This window comes from Hirundo rustica, chromosome 11 (assembly GCF_015227805.2).
Source record: "Hirundo rustica isolate bHirRus1 chromosome 11, bHirRus1.pri.v3, whole genome shotgun sequence".
Taxonomy (NCBI): Eukaryota; Metazoa; Chordata; class Aves; order Passeriformes; family Hirundinidae; genus Hirundo; species Hirundo rustica.
In genome coordinates, this window is record NC_053460.1 from 3,933,110 (window position 1) to 3,959,939 (window position 26,830).

Here is a 26,830-nt window from a genome sequence, read left to right on the forward strand (position 1 = left end):
GAGGTGGATTCACTCCAGGAGTGATCCTGATGCCACAGCACCCTTGGAATGGTGTCTCCTTGGTGCTTCCCTTAATTCAGTGTTCTCAGGCCTTTATCCCGTGGTGCTTAACAAACATCTCATCTATCCTATAATGATAGAATTAAAACAGGAGTCCAACAGAAACACAGGTCTCCAGTGCCATTTTAACTGGAAAAATGTAAATATCCAGGTAGTGTTTTGACGTTTCTCTAGTTTAACCAATGGGATTAGAGACGTGTCGTTCCTATTCACCAACTGTGTTAAGCCTGTACCGGTACACCTTATAAAAAGTAGTAAGAATTAAACAATAAAGCCTTTTTTCTATGCTCTTTGCCTTCTGAAATATTTGGAGTCTCTCATCTTTCTTTCGTGTCCTACAACGACACGCTTTGGTGTGCAGAGAGAGGATCCAGCTGGATTGTGCACCAATATTGCAGCCACAGCTGTTCTGGGCCTTGGCTTTAGCTCTGGAGCAGCACCCAGCCACGACTGGGGCCTTGGATTTCCAGCCCTGACAAGGCTCTGACACACTGCTAGTGAAGGGAAAAGAGAAGGCACACCCAAAAATACAAAAGAGGATTTCATTCCATGGCTGTTTACACTTCATGCTAAGCACACCTTAGTGATAGTGGCATTATTAAGTGATAATCCATAATCACCCATGGCCATATTTGACTTCAATTACGTCGGTGTGAATCCAAAATACCCCTGGTTTTCATAGACCTTGCTTCAGCTCAGTGCTAACAAACAGCTCCATCCATTCTCACCTGTTCACACAGGCTCTGATCATTATTGCAGTTCCATTATTCAGAACAAATGATAGCATTAACAGCTGGTTTTGATGTAATTAATTGCTGTCTCCCTATATCCACCTGCAGTAATATTATGACTAAAACATCCAAAGATAACAAATATTGTATTACCTATACTACTGAACCTGTTTTGCTACAAATTGAGTACATATTTTCAGGTAGAAAGGGCTAGACTTCTCTGAAATATTAGCGAGTCTCATACGAAAATAAAAAATCTATGGAGGTCATCCAAATAATAAGCTGACATCTATAAAGATGAAAGCACAAGAGTGCACCCATCCTCACAAAGAATTTAGCAATAAACTTTAAAAAATGTATTTTTCTCTTATAATTTAGGGAAATGCAGGTAAAACTGCAGCAATAATTAATAAGACAAAAAAAGCCTTTAGATTAATGAAGCAAGTTAGTTTCCCCAGGATCAGCTATTGTTGTTTAATTTTTACCAGAAGTTAAGTCTGCAGGCATATGATTACAATTCTCAAATAGAAGTTAAAAAAATATTTAATGGTATTAGTAACTTTTTTAAAATGTAAATTAGTCAACAACCCATTGTGGAGGTACAAAAATAATTTAGCAATGTCGACCAAGTTTATTAATAATTAAAATCACCTTAATATGTATGTTTCTATGGTTACACTTAGTGAGTTTAGAATACAGAAAGATCTTAAAACAGTCCCAGGATTTCCCAGCTAATACAAAGAGCAGAGACGGCTTTGAAATTGATCTTTAGAAAGAATAGTCAAGTCATTTTGACTGCAAATCATCCATTTCAATTTCAGCCACAGAAATCAATGGGCAAGAAAACAGTTCTCTCATCAATTAGGACTGCTTCTCTACATCTATCACTTTGACCTATCTTGGGAATTTTCAATTGGCAGCACAGTATATCAGCATTAAACTAAACCTACAGAAAAATAAATATTGGAGAAATTTATATTAGAAAATTTAGTGGCTTTATCTGGCCCTTCTGCAGTATCTTGGAGAGGAAGCCTGAAACCCCCCAATTCAAAACCTCAAATTCAAAGGACCCCAAACTCCAGGACAACTCCTGCACATTGAACAGCCCAGGACAAACAAGGGATGCGTCAGCCCAGCATCCCAGGGGGGACAGCAGCAAGGAACCAAAATAAATCACACAATCACTGGGTTGGAAGAGACTTCCAAGATCATCGAGTCCAACCCAGCCCCAACACCTCAACTAAACCACGGCACCGAGTGCCACATCCAGTCTGTATTTAAACACATCCAGGGATGGTGACTCCACCACCTCCCCGGGCAGACAATTCCAGGACTTTATCACTCTTTCTGTAAAAAACTTTTTCCTAATATCCAACCTGTATTTCCCTTGGTGCAGCCTGAGACTGTGTCCTCTCCTCCTGTCAGTGCTGCCTGAAGAAAGAGACCAACCCCACCTGATCCAGCCACCTTTCAGGGAGTTGTAGAGTGATGAGGTCACCTCTGAGTCTCCTTTCCTCCAGGATAAACAACCCCAGCTCCCTCAGCCATTCCTCACAGGTTTTGTGTTCCCAGCCCAGTAGTAGATATTTTAATATCTCCTTTTACATTATAGGAGAACTGGAAGTGCACAACTTATCAGAAATATCAGAAGAATTCCATTTTAACTGTAGATTACACACACCATCCCCTGATGAAGGGATCAAGACATCTGAATTGCCCTGAAAATGTGGACCTCGGTAATGTGAATCTCACTGCTTTCAGAAACAGTTTTTGTTTCTACCATTGTCTACATGTTTTTGAAATGCAGAACAACTCTATAAATAATAAAGCAATATTTTAAGACAAATAATGAGTCAGGCATTCCTCACCCCTTCTGTCTGCTTTCCAGACATGTTTGAATGATAGAAATTGTGTTTAGAAGAACAAGAGCTTAAACTAGGCACGGTTTGTGGAACTACAGAACTGGGAAGTAACTATTTGTGCAGCCACCCAGAAATGTTTCTGCAGTGTGATTTCTCTACAAAGAGCAGTACAAATAATTCAAAGATGAACCAGAAATCACATGGGAATGGCTGGGGGTCATTTCTGGATACATCTGCCCCTGGATCCTCCCTGCAGCAATGATCGAAGTCATCCTATGCCAGCATCAGAAACCCTCAGGCACAACAGCAAGGACATCCTTTCCTTTTGGCCTCTGCATCTTGTGACAATGCACAGAGTATCACGATGCCTGACAAAAATGATCAACCAGTTCTAACCTTCAGTACTGCTAAATCGCTCTGCAACGCTCTAATCTTGCCATTGCTTGTCAGTCTCATGACTCATTTCGGATGATCTGCAAACCCTGTCACTGCAACATCTCCTTTTCCAGATAATTTCTGTTGTATTAAACAGCACAAATCACTGCATAAATCCTTGAAAATATCTATTGGTAAAACCTTCCCTATGGAAATCTGTTTCCACACTGATGTTTCAATCACTTTTAGCTGAAGGAAACATTTCCTCTCAGTAGAGAAACCCAAGTATGGTTTATTGATCAGATTTATCTACACCTTCAGCTTCTCCACAGATCTTAGTACATTTAGGAAATACGATTTGCCTTAAAAAGATCCATGTTGACTGTTCACTTCATGGTTGTTCCAAATTTATCTATTCCAGTGACTGCTGCACCTCGACTCTGACTGATTGCCTGTGCAGGGATGGGATGCCGTGGGCTGTATTTCCCAATGGGTTCCAAGGCTTCTTAGGGAGCTTTTTAAAAGAATGGGAGGGATGTGACCCCACATTTCAGAGCATGTGAAGCCAAGGTGGAGGAGTAATTTTGTGCCCAGTTTGAATTCTCTACAAGCTTGCTCTTTCCTATTTTATAATATTATATTTTTTTTCCCCTTTTGCCCTGGATCCATTTCTTTTGACCCTTCAAGATGCATCTTCATACTCCTGTCCCCTTCCTCCACTGAGAACATCTGCAGTGTGGCACATCCTCCCTTCTTTCTAAAATAACTGAAATATTTATCGTTTCCTCTTCCACTTTGACCGGACTTTCACTTTTTTAAGGGAAGTTGGGGATTTTGAAGACTCCTCCTACAGTATATTTGAACCTCTAACAGAAGTAAAACTGTTTGTATGAATGATTTGCCAGGTATTTGATTGTCACCCAGATCTATGAAACTCAAAATCTCCTGACTGTAAATTCATGTCTGAAACCAGTGGCAGACCCTGTTCCTAAATTATGTGCAGCGAGATAATTTCTCTCTCTCTTCAACATAATAATTTCTTACTTTGAAAGCTACTGCATAAGGGTCCCCATGGTTCATTACACAAGCAACAGGGAGTCCCTCCTTGAGAGAATCAAGGACAAAAAATGACAGCTGAGTTGTATTTTGCCTCTAGTGTTTGATTTAAAAAGCTAATGGAAAAATTTCTGCCTAATTCTAAAAATCTAATTAACTCTGATGTCCAATAAGAATTTTAGAAAGTAGTTCTTTTGAAAAGCATGTGAAGAAGAATTTAGTTTTTGTTCTTGGCTCTGCTGCACTGGACTGGATTTCACCTCTCTCCACCTGCTATAAATTATAAGCACCTATGCATACACATAAGTTATCATCAGGGAACATGAGTTTCATTTGTTCCCAGAATTAAAAGGCTGCTCAGGATGGGAGTTTTCAACAGGAAAAATGTGGTCAAATCTTGTTTTCTAGTACACGAGAAAAAGAGCTGGTGGGTACAAACAGCAGCAGCATGTCCTGGGCTCATAGCAGGTGACTCTGAACCACATCTGTATCTCCTCAGATGGAGAGTTTGGAATCACCAACCTTCGTGGAATCTTGGGGAAATAAATACAATCAATTTTCTACTCTTTACAAGAAGTAACTTTCTAGTATTTACGAAGAACATCCTTCATCGGTCATGCCCCAAAGGAAACAATACGTGGGTTTTATTATTTCTCATTAGCAGATAATTACTTTTTAATTTTTTTTTTCCCCCAAAAGCCTTATTGTATCATTACTGTGTTGGATTGTTTTTTTAAGAAAAAAGAATATGATTTATTAACAATTAGGATTCTCATAAGAAAATTACTTAATGCAGTAATGATAGTATAGGAGTTGGAAAAAAAATAATCCATGTATAATAAATTCTATTAATTCAAGTTAATTTTCATGTTCCAGTGACCCTTAGCAAATTCAGGTTTGCCCAACGGCACAGCTGGATGAAGTTGATTCATTCTGGTTTGCTATTTACACACTTTCACAATGCTCTGCATTGTCAATTTTGTTGTATAAAATTCATAAGATCCTTGCAGTTTTTCTATTATACAATTAGCAAGTTGCCCACTGCAGACATTGTTCTTTCCATGTGTCGGATTTATTCCAACCCTACAACACCTTCTTCAGGAACATTTAAGGACTTCTTCGTCAAGTAGAAAAGGATCTGCTGAGCAAAGGATGTTTTGCTAAACGTCTGATCCTTTAGTCTGATCTCCTGAAAAAGATAAGACTTAACTGATCCATCTTAAGCCTTTTGGCTAGTTTTGACCAATTTTGATTAAAAAACACCTGACGTACAAAGTTCCTAGAAGTTCCACGAAAACTGGAGCAATGCAGAGTGAAAACATCTATTGGCACCTGCTGAGACAAAAAGAAAGGAAGAATTTCCATTTTTCACATGTATATTCACAGCCTGATCAGGTCAGCTCCAGCTCCAGGATTTGCTCCCTCTTATCCCAGTTTGAAATATCAGGAGGCAGAAAATAACCCCTGTGGTGCTGTGGGGATTATTTAGGGTCATTGTGAAGTGCTGTCATGGATAAGAGCATCTGGGTTTGTTGCAGGGAACTATTATTTGTAGGAAGCCAGCTTTCATCACTTCTATTATCATGACATATGTGTAATATATTGTAAATCAGGCTTGAACATGAATTCTGTTAAATTAATAAAGCCCCTGAATTCAAGTTGTAGCCAAGCTCAGCTACATCTACACTGCTTTTTTTTTTTACTCTAATAAGTAAAAAGTATATTAAGACACATGTTATTGGATTATAGGGATCACTACTACTTTCAATTTCTGGACTTCATTGTTGAACAGATTCCTATTATCAAATCCATTCTCAAGCTCAATTGGAAATGTAAGCTTAATAGTTTCGTCCATGCTTTGTAGAAATGAAAAGAAAAACTTCTGAAGCTATTTGAACCTTGATGAAAATCCTATTTTCCAAGTGCACTTTAAAATTTTTCCCTAAAAACTGATTGAATAAAGTATAACTTGATATGTACTTGATCAGCTTTACTCACACTTCCTTCAAGGATCCTTTTTCCCCACTGCAATCCCCCAGGAGGGTTGAGCCTTATCGAAATTCTTTTCCCACTTCGATGGGAGAATTTCTGTCTTCAGTGTGTTTAGGGTCAGGCAGTGACACGGGAAAGTGAAATACTTCAGCGTGTGCTTACGAGACTCCACGGTGGTGCTGGGGGACGAACACAAGCCTACAAAGACTCGGCTTAAACTGCAGCTCAAGCTAAAGAATATTACTAAAATAACGCCCCAGCAAAAATGTGCAAATATTTTAGCAGTCACTTCAATTATTACACAGAATTTGTATAAATATTAATAAATATAAATATTTATTGTGGTGTTTATCCCATGGTGTCCACCTCTTCTTCAGGAGTATGACGCAAATGGAAACATGGCAGGGAAATAAAGTATGGAAGAGCAGCAATGCAACGGACGTTTGTGGGCAGAAAAGCAGACTTTCCAATGACAACTGGAAGAACTCACGGCAGCAGTTTATAGATTAAAATGGGAGAAAAACACCTACAAAGTCAACAGCACTGACCAAAAAAAGAGTTTGTGAAGGTCTGGATATGCTGTACGAGCCTATAGTAATTTATTGCTGTGGAATGTGTCCGTATACATATATATATTATGTATTTATAAATGTAGTGCAGAGGGTATGAGTCCTGTGTTTAAACCCCAAACACGTAAGTTCAAATAATCACCATGACTTCATAAACAGCCTGAGAAAATTTAAGGAACCTCGTAGCCAAACCAAAAAACCAACCCTCTGGCAAAGTTAAATACAGAACTTTGGAAAGCAGGCTGATCCAAAAGTACAGTACTCTGAATTCTTAATTTGCCTTTGTTTAAGCAAAGTTTTCAGGCAGAAAGTGATTTTTCTCTTTGTGAGTCATTCTAGACAAAGTAGAGTGGTCAAACAAAACTCTTCCAAACACAAGCAAAAGGAAATTGCTTAATATGTGGGAATTTTGTGATTGAGAATTTTAGGTCAACAGTGGGACATTGATTACAATGACATAATTTACATTTTTATACATTTGACACAGAAAGAAAAATAGGTCAATAGAGAAGAATGACATTAACTTCAAAATTAGGTATTCCAGAAATCTTTTCCAGCCTCAACATTCCATGATTCTGCCCTGTAGACCATACCTTACTGATTCAATTTCTGAATTCAGCCAACAGGGTTGCACAGCAAGTGATAAAGATGATCAACCAGAAAGGTTAAGAAAAGGTGCCTTTAGAGGGCAGCTGGAAAACAGCACCAGATGTTTTAGAAATGAGAAGGGAAAATGTTTCCTGAATTAAAACACAGCTGTCATTATGGATAATAGCCTCATACTCCTTCATTCACCCCATTGATCTGTTGCTGTGCATTACCCTAAAGTGCAAGGGAAAAAAAAAAAAAAAAAATCTATGTATGATAAAAGCAAGGGCAAAACACAAAAAGGTTAAAATTCTCTTCAATTAATCATCGAAGAGAATCAGCTGTTAGAGAGAAGGAAGAAAATTACTGTTGTTCCCTGAGTGACAGCTATTTACTCCACCTTACAGATGAGCCATATATAATACATATAATTTTTCCTTCTGGAAATGCTCTGCCAACCATCTTTACTTAATACCATTTTAACAAGCCACAGCTGGTAATATCAAATTTGTCGCCAGACCAGTCTGCAAAATGCCTTTATTAAAGTCTTTCATTAATGAAAGCACCAAGGTTGACAGTATGACAGTATCTGGTTTGTAAATTGGCAGGGATAAGTTAATTTTGTTCCTAAAATGTCATTCATTTTAGGATATTGCTTTGTATTGTATTATAAACTTGCTAACAATTGACTGTATAACAAGAAACCTGAGGAATTATTTGGAATGGAACAGGAAAACAATCATGTTTGAAGCAGTATGAATCAGTTCACAGCTATCAAATAAATATCTTAATTGATTTAAAGGAAGCTCTGTGTTGTGTTCTCTCCCCTGACTTTGATATTAGGCAGTTTTTATGTTTTTACTGGTAACATATTAACACAGCACTCTGCTAAATAAAGCTGGATAAGTCTGTTGCATCTCTCATCCCACTTAAGATGAAGTGTTACTCTGAGTAGATTTGTAGGAAGAAACTTTACAAATTACAGGGACTAAGCAAACAGAAATCCTGGATCCAAATATACTCTTTTACAAATCCAAGATTGCAGAATTAGGCTCTACATCTTGTTAAGTTTAAAATTTGGCCCCACTAAGAATGCAAGTTTTTGCTCAAAAATATACATTCAACAAGAAAATAGATTCTAGAAACTGGTTAGATTGAGTGGGTATTCCAAAAAACTGAATTAAAACAAGACAAAAAGTGAAGGTGGTCAACAAAACTTCCCATCAGCCAGCTCAGGTTATAGGATCATTTTGGCAGACTATAAAGATGAATTTTAACAAAAAGAAAACAGTCTGGTTTCATGAAAACCACAAGGAATGGAGTTAGGGAATGGCAATTCTTATTCTCCATCCCTATTCATTAAGTGAAATAGATGTTATGTCCAAAGATAATCCAAACATTTTAAACTTGAGCCTGCAATTAAGTCAGTGCACCAATGAAAAATTACTTGCCGGGGTTTTATTTCATCTTAGTTACTTTGCATAGGCAATTTACTGGCAGGGACAGACTTCTTTCTCACCCCTACCTTAATTTGCAACACAGTTTAAAATTATCAGCTTCTGAAATCAAAGTTAACACAAGGAGTGTGGCAGTTAAACTGCGGCACACTTTGCTGAACAGCTTCAGAGCAGAAAATCTCTTCTGTTTGCTGCTTTCCTTCAGGTCATTAACATGATTTATTATGAAGCAGGAAATTAGGTACTGGATATATCAATATTGTTCAGAAAATTCGATTCCATCATTGCCATATAACTGCTTTATCTCCAACAATCTTGTAACCATAGTAACTAGATTAGAAAATATTCCCCAAATGTTTAAAAATACTTTTCTTCTTATTAGCCACACCAAACACTGAAAAATAATGGTAAATTATTGTTTTCCAGTTTTCCAAGGCATTTGCAACTCATGGGCGATTCTTCTGAAAGTCTTAAGTAAACAGGTGCATTTTAACAAATTTTTCCAATTAAATTCCATTAGCTGAAAGAAAACAAATGTGTTCTGTTGGCATTATGTGAATGTCAGTGTCCTTTAAAAAGGGAGGGTTGAAGAGACACCTCTCAGTAAAAGAGAAAAATCTGAAGTCCTGTTTTCACTTAATAGTTTGTTAGGACATCAAATGCATATCCGTTAATGAGAATTAAAACGCTGTAGCTTAATAATTCATGTACTTGCAATGAAAGCCCTTTAATTTAATGGAGTGCTGCTCCTTTCATTTCTTTCATTGCTGAGGTAGGTTGGTATTTTCTCCTGAAGGTCAGGAGTGTGCCATTCCTCCATGCAAGCCACGAATTTAATCAGATGTTAAACTCTGACACCTCCAGCCACTCATCCAGGCCCAGCTCAGCAGGGTTTTGCACATTTTCAGGAGCACCAGGGTAGCAGGGAGACTCGAGGTGTCTGTTCTGTCAGGATCAGAAGCAGCTGTAGTATGCAACTGTGATCATATATTTATCAAATTTTGTGTTCCCTCCTCAGTACTGCTGTTGGAAATTAATTCCTCTTCTCCAGGTACCAGAAGTTTTTCTTTTAATCTTACGCCAAATTTTATACCCATTAGCTACTACATCAGTGTATTCCTTTCACTTAAATCATTGGGATTTACAGAAAATGCTTTTGCTAGGCCGAGCAAATTGAGCTCATATATATTTCTGCCCAATCTTACCGTACCTGGACCATAACTTGATTTTTTTCTCTAAACCCAATCTTTGTTTCTTGATGGATTTCAAAGAGCTTTATTTATTGCCTAAGTGCTATTCATAAATAGCACCCTTTTCCATCTGTACACTTTTCTACCTTGTTTTCTTCTTGTTTTGCTGTCCTCATCTGTGGTTTTGCCTTTCCCTCATGGAATCACAGACATACTTTAGCAGAATACTCTCCTTATATGCCATCAAACTTATTCAAGGAATCAGAATTCCTTGTGTCTCTGTAATTCCATCTTCTCTCTGAAAAAGTTCCTCACCCACTTCTTCAGCTGTCACCAAAACATTGTCTTCTAGACGAGTCAAAATTCTTCCTGATGACCATTTCCTCTTTTCTGACCATATTCTGGCACAGCACAGTCGTTGCTTTTGACATGGTGATGATTTAAAAATGAGCAATTGGATACTAAAAAATTAATTTTTAAAAATCCAGTAGGTTGTTCCTGTAGACCCCATGTCTAGTTCCATCACGAGAAATATGTTCTTTTGCTTCCACACCATTTGTAGTAACTGAAACAAAGATTCAGGCCAATAATTGGGATCCAGACCTTTCCCAACTAAGCAGCTGATAAGCATTCACACAGATCTCTCTCGTGGTGTTGGAAAGGTTCCGAGGTTTCTGCAAATAATTCTCTTCTCTATGAGCAAGCACCATTATCTTCCAGGCTTGGACACCCACCCTTGCCAGGTCCTTTCCTCCTCCACTTCTCTTTAGACTCCCTCTCATTTTCTGCTTAATTTTCCAGTGGTACTAAAAAACTTCTTAATTCAGCTTTTATTTCACTGTTGCTCCTCTCTTGTGTTTCTCATGACTTCCTCTAACCTATAAACTTTCTCTCTAGGTTCTCTTCCCAGACTAAGAGATCACGATCATCTCTTTTGACTCTTCAGTTTGACATTTTTTACAGCTGCTTCTTTAATCCACGACAATTCTCTTCTGTGAAGCATGTAATTTATCGTACATAAATAGTTGCACTAAGACAGCCACTCAAAACTAGCAGCTTCCAGCAGCTTTTTACTTCCAGTTTTCTTCAGCTTCCTCCCCTCTTCGAGTGTTTTTCTACTGCTGCTTTAACAGACAAGATGCGTTTGCTCTTTGCCTTAAATTCACATCTCAGAGGAGGAAAAAATAAGACACTTCCTCATACATCTTAAAGATTTTTATCCTGTTTGCAAGCCTGGACCACTTCCAGCCTCATGCTCAGTCCTGCCATGTAACTGCAGCTAACAGCCAGATCAGAGGCAGGAAGTATAAAAAAAGCTCTGATCCAAAACACCTGATCCACTCTCACCCTCCTTCCAGAAGACGAAACAGACAAATAACTACAACAAAAAAAAATCTTCTGGGGGAAAAAAATAAAGTTTTGGTTTTGATTTATTCAGTAATTTCCTGCAAAGTCTCCTGTGCACCTCTCCCTGTGTTCTGTCCTTCACTGAGCATAAAATGTCCTGCCAATTTCCACCAGGCCACTGCCGCCTTCCAGATTTTACATGCCAACAATTGGAATACTCATTCTTACGCAGAACAATTCCTTTAAACTGAAGAATAGAATCCTTGATTCACCATTTGTCCATCAATAACATGAAGAGCAAATCCCCTGAGCCTGGAAAAGCACAGTCCCACGTTGCGGGTGTCCTTCTCTTCTGGTGTGTGGAAAAAGAGCTGGGACTTTTTGAGCATCTCCACAATTCCCTTCGTGCCCCTTGGGGTCTGCATTAGTGTGAGGATTAAACTTCAGAAAGCACCATCATCAGTTAAAGGGGGTCAAAAGATTGTTTTGTAGATGCACAGAACACCATTTAAAGTTAGTCTTAGAAAACATTTCCATGGTGCAGTGGAGAATAACCTGCCAGTGGAAGTACAAAGTAATCCTGCATCCCACTGTTCTGTGCTTCATTTGACTTCATGTGGACAAATAAACCGGAAAAGTAACATATGGAGAGAGACTAAAAATTGAATATCACATCCCAGTGCTCTATCAGCAAGAGCTAAACAAAACACATCAATAACAGTCAAGGGTTGTAGCCTGGGCCATCTGGTCACGAAGGCCCACATTACCAAGGTTGTGTTAAAATGTTTTCATCTCAGTGCTCTCCCTCAGGCACGAAGCATGGTACACAAAATCTTAAATCCTGCTAAAAGGTGAGACTTCTCCACCTACAAACACAGCAGGTCTAGGATAGTTATTTAATTAAGAGCTACCCTAGTGAAGGGTGTGGAAATGGCAAGGCAATAATCCAATTCCTGAGTGGGGATTCTGGAAAGCCAGTAACAGCACAGGGAACGGGCTCGACACATGTACTTCCTTGTTAAGCTAAATACTAATTGGAATTTTTGGAATTAATTTGGACAAAACGCTGTTTTCATTTGCCCAGTGCAGTATCTCCTTCCTGATATACATATAACAAAACTTCATGAAGGAAATCCTCTATAATTTCTATTTTTTTTTCTCTTTGTGGTATTGTTTCCTAACTGTAAAATGAAACTCAATTAATTGTTCTCCCCCTGCTCTCCTCTTTCCACACATCTGCACTGCTCCCCACTAAGTGCTAATCAGCATTTCACCTGTTGGCTGCTGCAATCACTTCCAAACAACCTTGTGCAATTCCAGCCAACACACAGCATGGGGTGGAAAGCAAGAGGAAAGCCAGGACAGGTTAATAAACCACACTGGTAATTCACTGTAGTGGGGGAAAGGAAGAAAGAGAGGGAAAATAACACACTGGAAACCTGACTCGCACGTGAACATCCAGACAGGATCACGTGGTGGCACCACACAGAACAAGTCACATCTGAAATTACCGCGATCGTCCCTCTCGTGCAGCCAGGAAAGCTTCACGTTCCTCCTCGTGCCTGGAATTCTGTCACAACATGCAAATTACTGATTCTCTGCATGTTTTGCCTCTTTCCCAAAGCACCATAGAAACCACAGCGAATCTGCAATGTCCCTCTGCAGGGATCACAACACAGCAGAGATGGCAAAGCTGAGGTTCAGGAGAAACCAACGCCCAGCAGGAGCTGTGATCCATCAGACCACGTGGCCCCCAGCGAAGCTTCTGAGGATGAGCCCCAGGATATTTTGGAAGAGGACATAAACACGTTCCTCACACCTTACAGAAGTGAGAACTAAGAGAATTTTTTAAAATTCATGAAGATATGGCAATAAACATATAAATTTAAGGGAGGGAGATGAACAATTTTTGTGCAGGGTCTGAAACAGGTACAGGAACCAATACTCTGAGTTAGTACATGCATTCCTTGTAGTTAGCAAGACCTCACAGCCTATCTTATGAAGATCTGTGACAAGTCAAAAAGACCTGAAATAACTGCTTCATTTTCAGCATCGATCTTGACTGAATTTCTTCTCTACAATCAGTACGTCTGAGACTCCAAACCTCTTTATTTATGCTTTGTTCAGTATTCAGTTGCAAATTACCACAGCTGACCTAGAATATCTCATTCTATTATTTTAAATACCTCTAAAATTTTTTGTCTCCCCTGACACATGCATAATCTCTCTTTCTGTTTGCAATATACTCCAGCCAAATTAATCATCTGGATACCTAAATTGGAACTCTGCTGAAAAAAAAAAATAATCATAAAAGATTGTAAAAATTATGACAGCTATGAGTATTTAAAAGTGCTGATCATTTGCAGTTCCTATAATTTAAATATTAGTTGAGGACAAGCTTCTCAGGGCCTTTGAAAAACAGCCTGCCAGATGTCCTCACATTTCTGTCTTTGTGCATCCTCTAAAGCGCCTGTGATCCCCAAGCAGCACTCCAGGAACAGGAACAAATCAGGGTGACAAGATGCCAGGAAAGAATTGCAGTACAAGCAGGGCCTGGTTTGTCTCCTTGCGCCCGAGGAGCCTCAGCGACCAGAATTCCCACCCTTAACTCCCCATAAAAAAATTCTTAATGAAGGAAATTCTGCAGAGAGACTCTGGCTGCCTGAGATCCAAAAATTCAGTGTTCACAAGCAGAAGGGATGGAAGAAGGTAGGAAGAAATCTGGAAACTTGCTGCCAGTGTGATAGGTGCTGAAAATCTATAAGAGTGATAGATCAATTACTTAATATCAACATTTGATCCAGATTTGTTGACTTACCTTGCCGACTAATCTGGGGAATGGAGGTCTTTGATTTTCAGGAATTAATATTGGAGTGGCCAAAATAGCCCTTTTTTGTCTTGGAATTCCAAGGTTGCCTTCTAACTTCAAGATTTCCTAAAAAAGAAAAAAAACAGTTAGAAAAACTTTCAGATATTCAGTAGTTATTCCCTTTCCAGACCTTTTAGCAAGATCTGGCTTACCTCGAATACTTGCACAAGACCAGTAAAAAACTACACTTCAAATGTCTTTAGAGAATATTCTCTAAAGATATATAATGATATTTCTGAAGAAATAGATGGTGATAGACATCATCTGTACTCAGTCACTTCTCAGTCCAGGCCTTCAATCAGACAGAACAGAGTGAATTTGCAAACACAGTCCTCGGGTAATGAACTCTCAATAAACACCAAGAGCTTGTGACTTCAAATTAGACACCATAGTCCAGGTGTAACTTAAAATATTAACTCGTTGGTTGTTGGAGTTGGATGTTTTGTGTTGGGGTTTGCTTTCTCTTAGAGAAAGTTTCAAGCTATGATCTCAGAAAGAAAAAAAATAGAAGTGGTTTATACGCCAGATTTCTTTTTCTGCTGCATTTTCTGGAGCATTTCTTTCTGAGCTTCAGGCAGTTCAGCACATTGTGAGCTACAGTGAACTCTCCACAGTGGCCTCTGGCCCCTGGAAAACTCTGCCCACTACACCTTTGCTTTCTCTTCCCTTCTGATCTCTGATCCGCTCAGCGCTCTCCCTGCAGGAGCTGCGGCTTCCCAGAGACCACTCTCCTTCCTTTGCCTCGTCCTACAGCCTCTGCAGCTCTCTTCTCCAAGCACAGTTACTAGCAAGGTCAAAAACAGCCTCTCCCCATCTCCCAAAGCTCTCCCTTGATCCAAGTCCTTTTTTGGAAGAGAAAAAAAAACAAAACAAAAACCTCCACAAAACAAACAAATGAAATAAAAAAAAAAAAAAAAACAATTAAAAAAAAAAAAAAAAAAAAAAAGTCCAGATTTGTCGTGAATTAGGAACCGTGGAACTGAAAAAATATTTCAATCACTACTTTTCGTTGAGGTTGTTGTGGCAGTTTTATAAAAAAAAATCACGGGCTGAATTAAATGTCTCATTCCAATAAGGCAGTTATATCCTACAAGATAACGCTTTGATCTCTTAATTCAGAAACCCCAAACCCCTGAGTTTTCAGTCAGCTCTGGAATCCATGCTGTTGTTTTAATAACTGATTCTTCATTGCACAATGAAATCTCCAGCCCAAGGCTGCATTTTTATAAAACTCCAAAGCAGCTGAATGAGTTTTCTTGGTGGCACAACCTGGATCCACCAGCCAAGCTCTCCACAGCCTGCTCCTGCCTCCCTCTGTGGCAATGCCTCCCATCTGAGCCTCTCACCACAAAACTCTGCTCTGCTTCTACTGTCTTTAGCATCATTTCTCAAATTTCACAACAAACAGGAGCAAGGGAAACTCAAGTTTTCACCAGCTTGCTTTAGTCATGATAAGAGCAGTGGGAACCTTGCAGAGAATCCCTTCTCACAATGTTGTCAGTTTTCATAACTTTTTGAGGCTCCCTCTGGTAGAGCTCCCAGCTCTCCCAAAGGCTTTGCCATTTCTCTCTAATCTTTCAGTCTGGAGGCCACTCGGGTCCCCGATTTTGTCTTTCAACTCCTCTCCCAAGAGAGTTTTCCTTAATAAAAATTCATGAGAAAGTTCAAGATAAAAACAGTTGAAGTGTCAAATGAAAAAAAGCGGAATCCTGTCCAAAGGCAAACTGCACAGAGTGGTAAAGCTTTCAAAATCACTTACACTGTAAACACAGATGGGCTGACACGTGCCTGAGATGATCCTGAGGAGCAGCAGTGACTCCCAGGATGTCCACAAGGAAACTCCAGATCTTTAGCTCAGCAGCGGCAACATTAACCTGATCACACCTTTCAGTGAACAAGACATTCAGATTTGCTTATCTTTGTTGGAAAGGTTTGAAGGGGACCTCTAAAGACCATCTGGTCCCACCTGCAATAAGCAGGGACATCTTCCACCAGATCACTTTTCTCAGAGTTCCATCCAACACGACCTTGAACTGTCACATTTATTTCTGTGCTAGTTTGAAACGGAAAAGCCATTTCCAGATTGTTCAACATCTAGGTCTCACAATTTTGGTAGCCACAGACCATAAGCAATTAGCTCATCACTTTCCCATAACTGCTTATCCTTACACTTTCCCAAAGGTTCTCAAGTAGAAGAAAAACCCGAATTATATCCAGTGAGTCATTAATATAAAAAGTGAATTCTAAAGGAAAGCAGTAGGTAAGACTTAAGGCCTTTAAGTCCAGATTTCTAAGTAGAACTTCATAACAACAACAACAACAACCAACCAAACAAACAAACAAACCACAAAAAAAAAAAAATAGAATTATTGTCTTTTGTTTCTAATACAATTATTCTGTTACATAGAGAAGGAAGTTCTGCAGATTAGGCACAGAAATCTAAGTACTTCTCTGAATGTGTTTCATGTTCTTCAAATCTCACTGTGTTTTTCTAAATAGTGATTTCTTTGTGATGATTTCTTTCTTATCATCCCCTGGTGTCTAAGAGCAATGGCTGATTAAATGAGTGGCCAAAAGCACCACTAGGGAATGCAGGTAAGCAGAGGAGAAGGAAAGGTCAAGAGTACTTCACCATCACATTGAATAATTCACTGCTCTTTGTGTTTATCATGATTTCCACATTTGTAAAGAATTAAGAAAAAGGAAAAGCATTTTGCTTAGTGCCAAGCAGCTGCAAGTTTGATCTTCAGTCTGTGTAAAAGCAGAAGCCAAGGAATCTGACTTTATGTGTGCATTTAACCTGACTCAATGGCCACGGCACTGGTAACTCTCATTCATGGAGGGGTATATTGTGTATATAATGATTTTTACTGGATTCACCTACTTAATTTCTTGGAGAAGCAACTCATAAGGGATGTAAAATTAATCCAGATAGAGCTGGCAAAAAAGTCAATCTTTTTGATTGTTTTTGGTGGGTTTTTTTTAAACAAAAGTGGTATGTGAGAAATCCTGTCAAGTATGTTATTTTTACTGCTTCACTACTGTTATAAATAAGATCGACCAAATTCAAAGTATCAAAATTTAGAATTTTATTTTGAGACAAAATATCAGTCTCGGAAAGCCACAATTTAAAAGGACAGCGCCGAGCCCGGGATCGGTGCCGGGTGAACGCGGATAACAAGCTCTGTCAGCCTGGTATCCCCCCCAAGTTCACAATTTCTGGTCTCCGGCTGTCCCTTTTTATACACAAGATCGCGGAGTGAAGTCCGAAATTCTGACGTTATCCTCTCCGAGGCGTCTTCATTAATTATTCAAGTCCTGGTATCGGAGGTCTGAATAGACCGGTAGGGTGGAACAATGCTGTTGATGATCGGGCCCGGGTGTGTCGTGTATATGTTAATTTCAGCGGAGACGAGTAGAGATATCCATCTGAAGTGATTATCTTGGTCTCCGGACTTGTATCTTCTTCTTCCGTGGTTCTTTGTTTCCTTTCAGGGATTCCCGGCAGCAATAGTTTCAAGGCCCCCTCTCTGGTAATTCCAATCATACTTTCCTCGTGTCCCTCCTGTGCTTCCCAAGCCAGGAAATTTCTAATTTTTAGTTTCTACATTTTACCTTTACTTTATGTACATTTGAACACATTTCTAACATTCATATTTTATACAGTTCAACATTTACCTTGTATAATTTGATAACACGAATTAACTTTAGCACATTTATCACAATCCCCCCTCTTCCAAATTCACCAATTTAATTCGTGTTCTGGTTATAGTCTTTTTTCTCTGTCAAGATAAAAAAGCCTCTTAACCATTATTCTGTTAACCTTTCCCCTGTCGTTTTGTTCCAGTATGTTCTCTCTATGTTTCCTCCCTGTATCTGGGCTTCAAATTTTTCTAACACCTGAGCCGCAGTACTTCTTTCCTCGGTTAAATTCATAATTTTTGAGGTGGCTTTTTCTTTGGCTAATCCTCCTGAAGCTAATTCCGGATCCATAGGAAGGGCTGCTATTTGCATTCCCTGGACCACAGTGTGAATTAGTCTTATTAGGCAAGGTATTAAACAAGGCAAGAACACTAACCCAGCCACTGAGCACAGGATAAAGAACCCCACCTTCTTCCACCAATCTCCCGTTCCAAATATTTGATCCCACCATGATGCTTTTAGGATCGAATTCCATTTCTGCACTGGGACGTGTGCCACTTTTTTAATTTCTGCAGCCAAATCTCTAATAGTTTCTCCATAGTCATTGATTTCGATACAGCATTCTGAGTCATTAAATTTCCCGCACACACCCCCTTCCTCTGCTAGTAAATAGTCCAGAGCTATTCGATTTTGGTATACGAAAGCTCTCATTTGTGAGTGTTGTTTGGCTAACAATTCCAGGGCGTCTGAAGTGTGGTTAGACACTATTTCTACTACAGCCTGTAACCTGATTAGCCGGTTCAATAAGTATACTGGGGTCCTGTAACCCCAACTTCCATCCTGTGCCCAGGTGGCTGGACCATAGTATTCTATGATGCGCTCTGCAGGCCATTCTTCCTCTCCCCATTTCTGATTCCCTCCCACTTGTGGGAGTCCTTTCTTTACCTCTCGCTTTCTCCTGCTGAGGGTTTCATACAAAGGGGCCCCTAGCAAATTGCTACCAGTTCTGGGGAGTGTAAAGAAAGAGGGTCTAATCATACCTAGGGTACAGGACCCTTTCCATTTCCGGGGCAATTCACTGTAAGCTCTTTTCCCACAGATCCAATAAATCCCGCTGGGAGCTTTCCATTTAATGTCTATATTTTCCGGTTTGTCCCAAAATTCCACCAGTTCAGTTAAGGAGTAATATGGGTTAGCGTTAGTGAGTTCATGCCAACAGAGTTCAATTTCCTCTACCCAATTACACTTTCCTTGCTTCTCTTTTCCCCAGTACCCATTTGGGGTTTCTGGTTGCCACATTTTGGATCTGTTGTTGGAATTTACAGCCAGAGTGGATAGACAAGGGGTGTATCCCACTACATCACTGTACACATTTCCTTCCCTACTAATACAGATTGTCCCTATTACTCGTTCATCCAGTGTCCACCCTCCTGGCCGGGTTAAAGTGTTTAAGATTTTATTATCCCATTTTAGTAACTGCTCAGGAGTTAAACTCTCACCTTTCCATGGCCATCTTTCGGCGGATTTTAATCCTCCGCAGATCCAACAATTAGTTAGCCCTAACTCGGTAGCAATCTCCTGTACCAAATCCAGGAAAAGATTTTTGCTGGAAGTAGCCAGACTCCAATCATTAGACTGTTTTTCCAATTGATCATATTGTTCACTTAATGTCCTCATTCTTTCCTGCTCCATTCTCTTTTTCTTAGCTGCCAATTCTTGTCGTTTAAATTCCAGGGCTACCTTTTGTATCTTGTTCTCAGGGTCTAACCCTTCCTCGTCCTTGGAAAAGCAAAAAACTTTATCCATTCTTAAACAAACCCTTTCATCGTTTTCCCCTAACATATCGAGTAATATAGGTCCATTCGCTAAAGTAGCTGTTTGCAATTTCTCATTTTGTCCCACCCAATATGTTTTCCCGTTCAAGGCACACATCTTCAGTTTCCTCTTATCATAACATAAAGGGTTAACTTGGAGATATCCCACAAAGGTACTCTCCTTTTTCCCTCCAATCCACACAGTTTTGTTACATTCTTTGCATGTTGTGATCAAAGGAAGACTGCTTACCTCCCTCCTTTTCCTAGCCGTTGCCATCGGGTGATTGGATTTGTTCAATTTAACCCCTTCATTCCACTGACGATTCTCCCCCCTTTTTTGTGTAAACCAGTCTACTCGTACCCTGGATTCCAAAACTCTGTTCCGGGTAAGGTTTGGAGGGACCGTGGGGAGATTAGTTTCCATCCCCATCCCCTCTTGGGGTTCGTGGAGGCCATTCGTGGGGCACATGGCTTGACTCAGGATCACCAGGGTTACCCATAGGCCTATCCCTCTGCTCCACCCTTCGCCCGTTGGGTTGCCACCAGCGGCGGGGTAATCCATCTTCTTGGCAGCAGGGATATTCTTCCGGGTCCCTGCCGGTGCTTCTCTGAGCATATCGCCTCTTGTACTGCTCCCACCTCGTTCTCCTTATTTGATCTCCTCTACAGGGTACTTTCAACGTTCTCCTGCACTCAATTACGAGTGGATCCGCCCTTTTATTCAATCCTCCCCTTAACCCTTTAGTGTAATAGTGGAACCACTCAGGAGAATCCAATTCGAACAATCCCGATTCTGTGGCAACGTATAGGAATAGATTGGTAAGCCTGACCTCCTCCTCGTAACAAGGTACACACAAATTCCAAGGTCTAGCCCCCCGGACACAATGAGTTACCCAAACTTGTTCACAATACCCGCACTTAAAATGAACAAAAGGATAGCAGGGACATCCTGCCTGAGTGCAACTTATCCGATAAGCGCTGGTCATTGGGTGTCTCGGTGAATTCTCAGCTTTAAATCCCCAGGTGCAGAGGTGATTTTCCACTGCGGAGAGCTGCTGTGTTGTTCCACCTTTTTTACTCGGGAGCAATGGGTCCAGCCTTTCTCTGCTGTTCTCACGGCAGTATCTGTTGTGAGGAGGACGAGGAAAGGTCCCTCCCAATGCGATGACAGCGGTGCTTCTTTCCACGCTCTGATCAATACTTGATCACCCGGCTGGATCTTGTGGATAGCAAACCCCAGCGGGGTGCTTTGTGCTATTAACCCACGCTTCCGGAGTTCCTGCAAATTTTTGTTAATCACAATGATATAAGACTGGATCTGACAATCCTCCACCCGGGGATGTCCAACTGGCATTCCATGCTCATAAGGCATTCCGTACAACATCTCGAATGGAGATAATCCCGAACCGGAATGAGGTTGTGTTCTGATGTTTAGGAGGGCTAGAGGGAGGCATTTTATCCAAGTCATTCTAGTTTCTAGCATAAGTTTTGACAATTGTGCCTTCAGAGTTTGATTCATTCTCTCTACTTGACCTGAGCTCTGAGGATGCCATGGGGTATGATATTCCCATCTGATTCCCAGAGCCTCTGCTAAGCTTTTTATGACCTTGGATGTAAAATGAGTTCCCTGATCTGAATCAATGGAATCAGGGATTCCATATCTGGGAATTACTTCCTCCAATAATCTCCGTGCTACTGTTTGAGCTGTAGCCCTAGGGCTAGGGAATGCCTCCACCCAATGTGTTAATTGGTCTACTATCACTAGCAGATATCTATATCTACCTATTTTTGGTAACTCTGTAAAATCCACTTGTATTCTCCCAAAGGGGCGATATGCTAAAGGACGTCCCCCTAATGCATTGTGTTTGACCTTTGATTTATTAATTTTCTGGCAGACCAAGCAACTCTGAACCTCCTGCTTGGCTAACTCGAAGATACCCTTACATCCAAAAAATTTCAAAAATTGTTCTGCTAAAGCTTGAGTTCCCCAATGAGTTTGTGCATGCAATCTTTTTAATATGATCCTTGCATAAGCCTTTGGGATCAATTCTCGACCGTCAGTCAATTTCCATTTCCCATCTATTAAATTTCCCCCCATTTTCTTGAAATCCTCAATCTCCTTTTCTGTGGGATGAGGAGAACCTTCTCCAAAATTTTCTGTCCTGCTTTCCAGGGTATCCAGGGTTAGGAGAGCTGCTTTCCTGGCTTCCTGATCAGCCAAATTATTCCCACGTATTCTGAACTGTAGTCCAGCCTGGTGACTCTTTACATATACCACTGCAATAGCTTTTGGTTCCCTTACTGCCTTGAGAATTTGCCTTATTAGATCCTCATGTATTAACCCTTTTCCTCTAGTGTTCACCAGTCCTCTTTCCTCCCAGATTTTCCCAAAGGTATGCACTACCCCAAACGCATACTTTGAGTCAGTGAAAATAGTTCCTATTTTTCCTTTAAGTCCTTTGAGTGCTTGCAACACAGCATACAATTCACATGCCTGAGCTGACCATGAAGTGCCCAAGGGGCCTGACTTTATCACTCCCCCAGTTTTCCCATCTATAATTGCATATCCTGATTTTCTTTTCCCTTCTATAACCCTGGCTGACCCATCTACAAACCATTTTTCCCCTTCTTCGAGCTCCTCGTCCTCCAGATCTTCCCTAATTTTTGTTTGTAATTCTACTAGGTCTATACAGTTGTGTATAGGCTCTGATGAAGCTTCCCCAAACAGGAACCCAGCAGGATTACTTGCTTGTGTTGTCCTTAATTCTAATTCTGGAGCATGAAGGAGAATGGCCTCATACTTCAACAATCTGGCATCTGTGAGCCATTTTTCAGCTTTTTGTTGTAAAATAGTTCTTACATTATGTGGAGTATAAACTGTGATGGGAGCCCCAAAAGTAATCTTTTTGGCTTCTTCTATCAATAAGGCAACTGCTACTATCGCCTGTAAACATGTAGGCCACCCCCTGCTTACAGGGTCCAGCAATTTTGAAAGGTAACCTACAGGCTTCCTATCCCCAGCCCATTCTTGTGTCAATACCCCATGTGCTGTGTGGTTTTCTACATTCACAAATAATTGGAATTTCTTATTGATATCTGGGAGGTTCAATACTGGGGCAGTCACCAAAGCACCCTTTAATCGCTCTAATTCCTTATCATCCTGTTCTGTCCATTTTATCCTCTCTGCAGTTAATTTTTCATACAAAAATTTTGCTTTTTCACTATATCCTTCTATCCACTGCCTACAATAACCTAACAGCCCCAATAGCTGACGTACTTGTCTTTTGGTTTTAGGGGGGGGCAGTTCTATGATTCCAGCTACCCTTGCAGGGTCCAATTTCTTTTTCCCTTTTACTAACCAATGCCCTAAGTATTTCACCCCAGATTCTGTGAACTGTAACTTTTGTTTTGCTACCTTTAATCCCTTTTCCCCTAAAAAGTTTAACAAATCAATAGTGCATTCTCTTACACCTTCCTCTGTTTCACCAGCCACCAGTAGATCATCTACATATTGTAAAATCTTGGTCCCTTTCCTAGGGGAGAACTGACTTAGCAACTTTTCCAATGCTTGTCCAAATAAATTTGGGGAGTCCACGAATCCTTGGGGAAGTGAGGCCCACCTTAACTGTTGTTTCCGGTTAGTGTCTGGATCCTCCCATTGGAATGCAAAAAAATCCCTGCTGCCTTCAGCTAAAGGGCAGGTCCAAAATGCATCCTTTAGGTCTATAACACTGTACCAAGTATCTCTCGGGGAGATCCTATTCAGAAGGGTGTAGGGGTTAGCCACTACAGGGAACCGAGTTCTTGTTCTTTCATTTATGGCTCTTAAATCTTGCACTAACCTATAATTCCCATCTCCCTTTTTAACAGCCAGTATTGGGGTATTGTGTCTGGACATACACGGCTCCAATATGCCCTTTTTGATCAAATCCTCTATTATAGGTTTCAGCCCCCGCCTCCCTTCTAGAGGGATTGGGTACTGCCTGATCCTTATGGGATCCTCAGGCTTTTCAATCTCAATTGATATAGGTTCCATAGCCAATTTCCCCGCTTCCTTCCCTGTGTGCCATACCTTGGGATTAATTTTGTCCTCATCTTCACAGGTTAGTTTATATATACTAACCGTAATCTGTGAATTCCTTATGATGAGGTTGATCCCCAGTGCAACCATCAAATCCCTACCCAGCAGGTTGTAATCAGCCTCTTCTACTAGCAACATATCTCCCAAACAAATTTTATTCTCTGATTCTATTTCCACATTCTTAACTATCGGTACCTTGAATGGCTCCCCTTTAGCTCCTATAACTACCATAGAATCTTTACTTACTCGGCATCCCGGGGGCAGCTGCTTGAATGTACTTTTCTCAGCCCCTGAATCTACCAAAAAATCCATTTTTGTTCCCTGGGGTCCTATTTTCAATGTTATCAAGGGCTCTCCTGATGTTATGGACCCCAAAAGATAGAGCCCCTGACTTCCCTAGTCCTCCCGGAACATCTTCTCATCTCTCATCTTCTTTGGACAATCTTTTTTCATATGTCCCTTCTTTTTACAATAGAAACATTCCATTCCCTCTATCCATTTTCCTGAAGTCCCCTTTTGCGGGCGTGTGGCTCCCCTCGGAGGTGCTTTCCTTAAGGGTTTCTCCGAAGCTTGTGGGCGTTCCTGTTTCTGGGCTTCCCTTACTGCAGCTACTAACACCCTAGCCTGTATTTTCTGTTTTTCCTCGTCCCTTCTCATGTAGACTTTCTGGGCTTCCCGCAGTAATTCCTGCAATCCCTTCTCCTGCCACCCCTCAATCTTTTCCAGCTTTTTCCTGATGTCCTCCCATGATTTTGCTACAAATTGGGTTTTTAAAAGTACCTCCCCCACGGGAGAATCAGGGTCTGTCCCAGAGTATATCTGGAGGCTTTTTCTCAACCTTTCCAACCATTCTGTGGGGGTCTCATCTTTCCCTTGACATTCCCCAAAGACCTTGCTCAGATTTTGTCCCCGGGGCACGGCTTCCCTTATTCCCTGTATGATGATGTTCCTCATATCAATCATGCTTCTCCTACCCTCCTCAGTTTGAGCATTCCATCGGGGATCTTGGCTTGGCCATTTCTGATCTCCAGGAGTGCTCTGAGGGTTCCTCCGTTCCCATTCCCGTATCCCCGCTTGTCTGATCATTTCCCTTTCCTCCGTATTGAACAAAGATCTGAGAATAACTGTAAGATCTTCATACGAATAGATGCTAGTTCCTAAGAATTCATCTAGTCTTTCGGAGACCCCTAAAGGGTCATCCATAAGTTTTCCCATCTCCTTCTTAAAGGCTCTCACATCACTGGTATTAATCGGGACGTTTACGTACCCGATAATTCCTGGAGCAGTGGGAATTTCCCTTAAGGGGAAAAGATTTGCTCTTTCACCCTCCCCTTCACTCTCCGTCTCATTCATCCTCTTTAGTTGTCTCCTAGTCCTCCTAGCGGGAGGTGAGTGTTTTGCTTCTGCCCAACCCTGCTGTGTGTTTTCAGGAGAATTAAAGAAAGCCGCCAGATCTAGATCAGGCAACAGGTCATCTCGGGCTGGCTCAGGGGTGTCTGTACTTTGTGTACCTCTTCCCAGTGACTGAGTGGCTTGTACAGGTTCTAGCGGGGGAGGGAGCCCGACCGGTGGGACCGGGGCCACTGTTCGTGACTCCAACGGAGGGGCAGAGGGGAGAGACGGGGATATAGGAATCCTCCGTCCCAGAGGGGGTCCCAATCTCCCCGGGTTCTGTGGATTGTTCTGCTCAGGGAGGGGAGGGGGTGAGGGTACTATGTAAGGTGGAGGCAAGTTGTCTAAAGGCTCCCACTTATCCCCGGAAACATCGGCAGGGTCCTTTATCCTTATGGGTAGTAATTTTGCATCAATTCTACCCCAGACCCCCGCATATTCCCGTTCTTCCACAGTTCCCTTTTCTCCGACATAACGTACCAGTGCCTTACATATCCATTCTTCAAATGTTCCAAACACGGGCCAAATTACGTGATCCCGTATTTCTACCCCACCCCATACTTCTATGCAAAAATGCACCATCCGTTTCTTGGATTTTCCCTCCCTTATGGGGCATTCTTCCCAATGTTCTAACATCCATCCCAGCGGGCTCTCAACTGGGATTTCAGGGATTCCTTTACCGGTTCCCCGCTTTGGTTTCCTAAGATTCCTTTTGCTAGCTTTGCTTTTTGTCTGTCCCATGGTGTGAGTTTACCAGATACTAGCCCTTTGTGGGTGATCGCTCCCCCCCCGGGTTTCCTCTGGTGTATGCGAGCTCTCTTCTCCTTACTTCCTTCCCGGACCGTCCCTGGTCCAAGGCTGGAAGGTTTACCAGTCCCCGGAACTCTTGTAAGGACGTAACCTTCCCTCCCAGCCTTCCTGTGACCGACCCCCCTTTCCGAAAACTCCCCGAGTTTTCAGGGCTTAACGTGTGAGGTGCGTTTTACCCCCGAAACTTTCGCTTCCCCCGCAACCGACCACGCCCCTCGCGGGACTATGGAACTGCGATTTTGGGGTCCCACTCGCTTCGTGATAAAATCACGTCTCACTCACACGCTCGGTCACTCCCCACTCAACCACGCAATACTTACGATCCTTTTCCTGCGTGGATTCTTCGTGCACGTAGATTTTTATGAGTAGATTTCTTCACCGCGGCTCCGGAGGTTCTGCTTCCAAAGAAAAACCTCCCCGAGTTCCCCGAGAGCTCTGACCTCGCCTATCTCCCTTTTAAATGTGGCTTTCGCTGTTTTGTTCGTCGTGTGGTTGATCGGTTCCTCCCGGATACCCCAGTTCCGCCAGGCCGCTGAATTCAGCGGTGCGCCTCCTGGTCAGAGACGGGGGTCCCTCGGGGGTCCCGGTATCACTCCAATCACGTCGGGGTCACCAGAATTGTTATAAATAAGATCGACCAAATTCAAAGTATCAAAATTTAGAATTTTATTTTGAGACAAAATATCAGTCTCGGAAAGCCACAATTTAAAAGGACAGCGCCGAGCCCGGGATCGGTGCCGGGTGAACGCGGATAACAAGCTCTGTCAGCCTGGTATCCCCCCCAAGTTCACAATTTCTGGTCTCCGGCTGTCCCTTTTTATACACAAGATCGCGGAGTGAAGTCCGAAATTCTGACGTTATCCTCTCCGAGGCGTCTTCATTAATTATTCAAGTCCTGGTATCGGAGGTCTGAATAGACCGGTAGGGTGGAACAATGCTGTTGATGATCGGGCCCGGGTGTGTCGTGTATATGTTAATTTCAGCGGAGACGAGTA

General features: G+C 41.4%; 1 protein-coding gene across 5 annotated transcripts in view; it reads right to left on the reverse strand.

Annotated features, from left to right (window-relative positions):
- The window catches only part of CDH13 (cadherin 13), a 451,300-nt gene that overhangs the window by 243,290 nt on the left and 181,180 nt on the right, over positions 1-26,830 (reverse strand). For all 5 annotated transcript variants that reach the window (XR_005702749.2, XM_040075801.2, XM_040075800.2 and 2 more), the window contains exon 4: positions 14,046-14,162. Coding sequence is in view for 4 of the 5 variants with exons in the window: in XM_040075801.2 (XP_039931735.1) it covers positions 14,046-14,162 (117 nt within the window). In the remaining variant the exon portion in view is untranslated. The remainder of the gene's footprint in view (positions 1-14,045; positions 14,163-26,830) is intronic.